This window comes from Ascidiella aspersa, chromosome 6 (genome assembly GCF_963924565.1).
Source record: "Ascidiella aspersa chromosome 6, kaAscAspe10.2, whole genome shotgun sequence".
Taxonomy (NCBI): Eukaryota; Metazoa; Chordata; class Ascidiacea; order Phlebobranchia; family Ascidiidae; genus Ascidiella; species Ascidiella aspersa.
The window spans coordinates 291,080-295,123 of record NC_139452.1 but is presented as its reverse complement, the minus strand read 5'-3'; the positions used below and the strand labels follow the sequence as shown (position 1 = coordinate 295,123).

General features: G+C 38.8%; 1 protein-coding gene across 1 annotated transcript; it reads left to right on the top strand.

Annotated features, from left to right (window-relative positions):
• The first annotated feature begins 277 nt into the window (after positions 1-277).
• Positions 278-3,531, top strand: LOC146139039 (uncharacterized). Its single transcript, XM_083391593.1, has 3 exons — positions 278-327; positions 921-1,112; positions 1,560-3,531. Exons 1-3 carry the CDS (start codon positions 278-280, stop codon positions 3,529-3,531), a joined length of 2,214 nt encoding a protein of 737 aa, XP_083247719.1.
• The last annotated feature ends 513 nt before the right edge of the window (positions 3,532-4,044 follow it).

Below are 4,044 nucleotides of genomic sequence, written 5' to 3'. Positions count from 1 at the left end.
TGCGACGACAATAGTGACGAATCCAACTGTACAACTTGCCCCGACGAACGACCTTGGAAATGTAAAACTGGGAGTCAATGTATTCTTCAAAGTTATGTTTGCGACGAATGGAATAACTGCGACGACAATAGTGACGAATCCAACTGTACAACTTGTCCCCAAGATCGGCCTTGGAAGTGTAAAACTGGGAGTAAATGTATTTGGCAAAGTTTGGTTTGTAACGGAAGGAAAAGCTGCGTCGACAATAGTGACGAGTTGAACTGCACAACTTGCAAAGATGGCGCGTGGTTATGCGAAGATGGAAGTAAATGTATTCACCAAAATAACGTTTGCAACGGACTTAAGGATTGCTGGGACAATAGCGACGAGTCGAACTGTACAACTTGTCCCCAAGATCGGCCTTGGAAATGCAAAACTGGGAGTAAATGTATTTGGCAAAGTATGGTTTGCGACATGCTTAAACATTGCTACGACAATAGTGACGAGTCAAACTGTACAACTTGTCCCCAAGATCGGCCTTGGAAATGCAAAACTGGGAGTAAATGTATTCAGCAAAGATATGTTTGCGACGGATGGAAGGGTTGCAAAGACAATAGCGACGAGTTGAACTGTACAACTTGTCCCCAAGATCGGCCTTGGAAATGCAAAACTGGGAGTAAATGTATTCAGCAAAGATATGTTTGCGACGGATGGAAGGGTTGCAAAGACAATAGCGACGAGTTGAACTGCACAACTTGCAGAGATGGCGCGTGGTTATGTGAAGATGGAAGTCAATGTATTTTGCAAAATAACTTTTGCGACGGACTTAAGGATTGCGAAGATAATAGCGATGAGCTGGGTTGTGAAACTTGCCCTAATAATCGGCCTTGGAAGTGTAAAACTGGGAGTCAATGTATTCAGCAAAGATATGTTTGCGACAGATGGAAGGATTGCGACGACAATAGCGACGAGTGGGATTGTGTAACAACTTGTCCAGAAGACCAGTGGAAATGTAAAGATGGAAGTCAATGCATTTCTCAAATAAATGTTTGTGATGGCTGGAACTACTATAAGAATTGCTACGACAATAGCGACGAGTTAAACTGCACAACTTGCAAGGATGGCGCGGTTATGTGCGGTTGTTCGTTTAACCAAAGCACATGCAAACCGCCTGGACAATGTATAATGAGATACCAAGTTTTAGATGGATATCAGAATTGCAAAGATGGAGAAGATGAACCTTGTCTGAGATTCAATAGCAGAGCTGGCGATGTTAACTATTTGTGGCATTGTTTGAACGAGATTAAAAAAAACACCCTAATCTCATATATAGATGATTTAACTTGCGTCGAGAAGTTTGGGCCTTGTGGGGATCGAATAGATGAACGTTGTGAAAGTGGAGAGTGGCTTTGTAGCGATGGACCTTTTGAATATTTCTACCAACGCGAGGACGGGCGATATGAACCTGAATTATTTTACTGTGAAGCACGTAGTTTTGGATTTAAATGTGTGATGTCACAAAGATATATACCACAAAGATCTATATCTCTAAGATATAAAACATGTCCTTTATCGCAAAGTAATGTCTACGATGAGGTCGCTCAATGCGCTGATAAGTCAGATATATGTTTCGTTGATGGTCAATTCGTTTGTTTCTTTTGCTTGGACAAACGACTGGTTGTTTCTCAGCAACAAGTTTGTGACGGGGTTCCAGATTGCTACGATCTTTCGGATGAATGTTTATGCGACGACCAAACAGTTTGTGAGGCAATATTGGGCAACGCTAGAGACACTTGCCCTCCCAACCAAATACATTGCCACAATGAAACGGACTGCGTGGATATAGACAAAGTACTTTGTAACCCAGAAGTCAGTTGTGTGAGACAAAGCACCATTCCGTGCAGCAATTCACAAAAACAAAACTCGCAAGGTCAAAACACAACCGAATGTGCTGTACATGTATATTATGGAGTATTTACTACATCAACGGTCGCTAAATGCGATGGAAGATCAGAATGTTTTAATTTCCAAGACGAATGTTTGGATTGCGAAGACCGTCCTCCATTTTGTGACGACCCGTGTTCAATAAAGAATGCAAATGATGAAACAGTTTGCAGAGGATTAATTGATCCCAACACCGGTGAAGCATTTTGCAACGAAACTGGAAAGAACCTTTGTCCAAAACGTTACAACTGCTTTATAAAAAAAAAATTCCTAAGCATTGACGTGGATCAGGTTTGTGACGCCATAATTCACTGCGACAATGGTTCAGATGAACTAGAGTCTCTATGCAAGGACACAAGGTATTATTGCGACAACAAACAACCATTGTCGGTCGACATCAGCTTGGTTGAAGATGGACTGAAGCAATGCTCGGACGGAAGTGACGAATGCCCGGATGTTAGCAAGTATGACACCGTGTTTTCAAATGTGAAAGAAATGATTGCAAACCCTTTTTTCAGAGTCATGTTTTGGGTAATGGGTTTTCTAGCTGGGGGTGGAAACTTTTTAGTTTTTGTCACCACTATAAAGGAAATGATCACTGATAAAAAAGCTAAAGTAATTAAAAAAATTAATAATTTGTTTATAATAAATCTATCATGTGCCGATTTTTTGATGGGTGTTTATTTGCTTGGTATATCTGCTAAAGGTGTCGAACTTTTCGGTAATTATTGCTTAAATGATGCAGCTTGGCGAACCAGTGATACTTGTAATATATTCGGTTTCATTGCTTTATTTGCTTCTGAAGCTAGTGCTTTAATACTGGCCACAATGACTGCTTGTAGACTTTATACCGTCTGTAATCCATTTGCAACTAGAACCTTAAAACTAAAGTGGGCTTACTTGTCTTGTATAACTGTGTGGGCTTCTAGTTTCTTACTGGGTGCTATACCCTTGTTTTATTACCCATCTGGATACTTTACCTCCCATGTGTGGTTTCCAAACCTGTTTTATAAAACCGACAGAGTTCCCAGAAACGAAACTTTGCTTCTTGCAAAACGAATAATGAAGGAGAACTTTACCGATTTACCCTGGTATGAAGTCAAGCAACTAATTAGCTCAACATTCCCACAATATCCTATTAAAGGTGAATTTGGTTACTTTGGTGAAACTAGTGTTTGCCTGCCTAGGTTGTTTGCTTCTGTAAATGAAGCTTCTTGGCAATATTCAACCTTCCTTATCTCTCTTAACTTTATGTTGTTCATTTTCATGCTTATATCCTATCTTGCCATTTACATTAAAAGCAACAAAATGTCAAAAGCTAAAAAGAAACAAGCTAACACCAAAATGCAAAGGCGTATTTCTCGCTTGCTTATCACTGACTTCTGTTGCTGGATTCCTTTGTGTACTTGTGGCTTTTTAGCTGTTTCTGGTGTTCCCCTTACTAATGATATTTACATTGTCAGTGCTGGTATTTTGCTTCCCATTAACAGTGCTTTGAACCCCTTGCTTTACTCAAATCTGTTTGACAACTTTTACATTCGATGCAAGAGACTTGTAATTGCAAAAACTCAAAACCCTAAAAGTGAAGTCGAAGCTAATGTAAAATAAGTTTCATAAATCAATTTAAAACCGTTTGTAAAATTCTTAACTATAACATCATCTGATACGAAAGCATCTTTGTTTTCCATTTTATTGTCTGCGGGAGATTTCTTACTTTTGAAAATGTTTCAGCTTAAATTAATTATTAATATTATTCTTTCACTGCTTAATGTATGCGAACGAAGTCGTTTGCTGATTGCTTTCTTGTTCGTTCTTTTATCGTGTTTTTTGTTGTTGCATTATACTCAAGAATATTGCATTGCCTGTTTTTATGTTTGCGTATAACTAGATTACCAAATTAAGTCAGACAAGCGAAACCACGGAAGAAATATTCCAGCATTGATCTAATTTTTAGCGAAATAACAAACTTGAATTAGTGTGCGAAAAGTGATTTTAGAAGTTCCAGGTTATTTAGTGGTTATTAACCTTTACGAGTATTACTGCTAAAAAACACTATTTAAATATAACATGTTTAAAATTGGTGTTACACTGAGTGGTGAAAAACACGTGTCTCGACGAGGT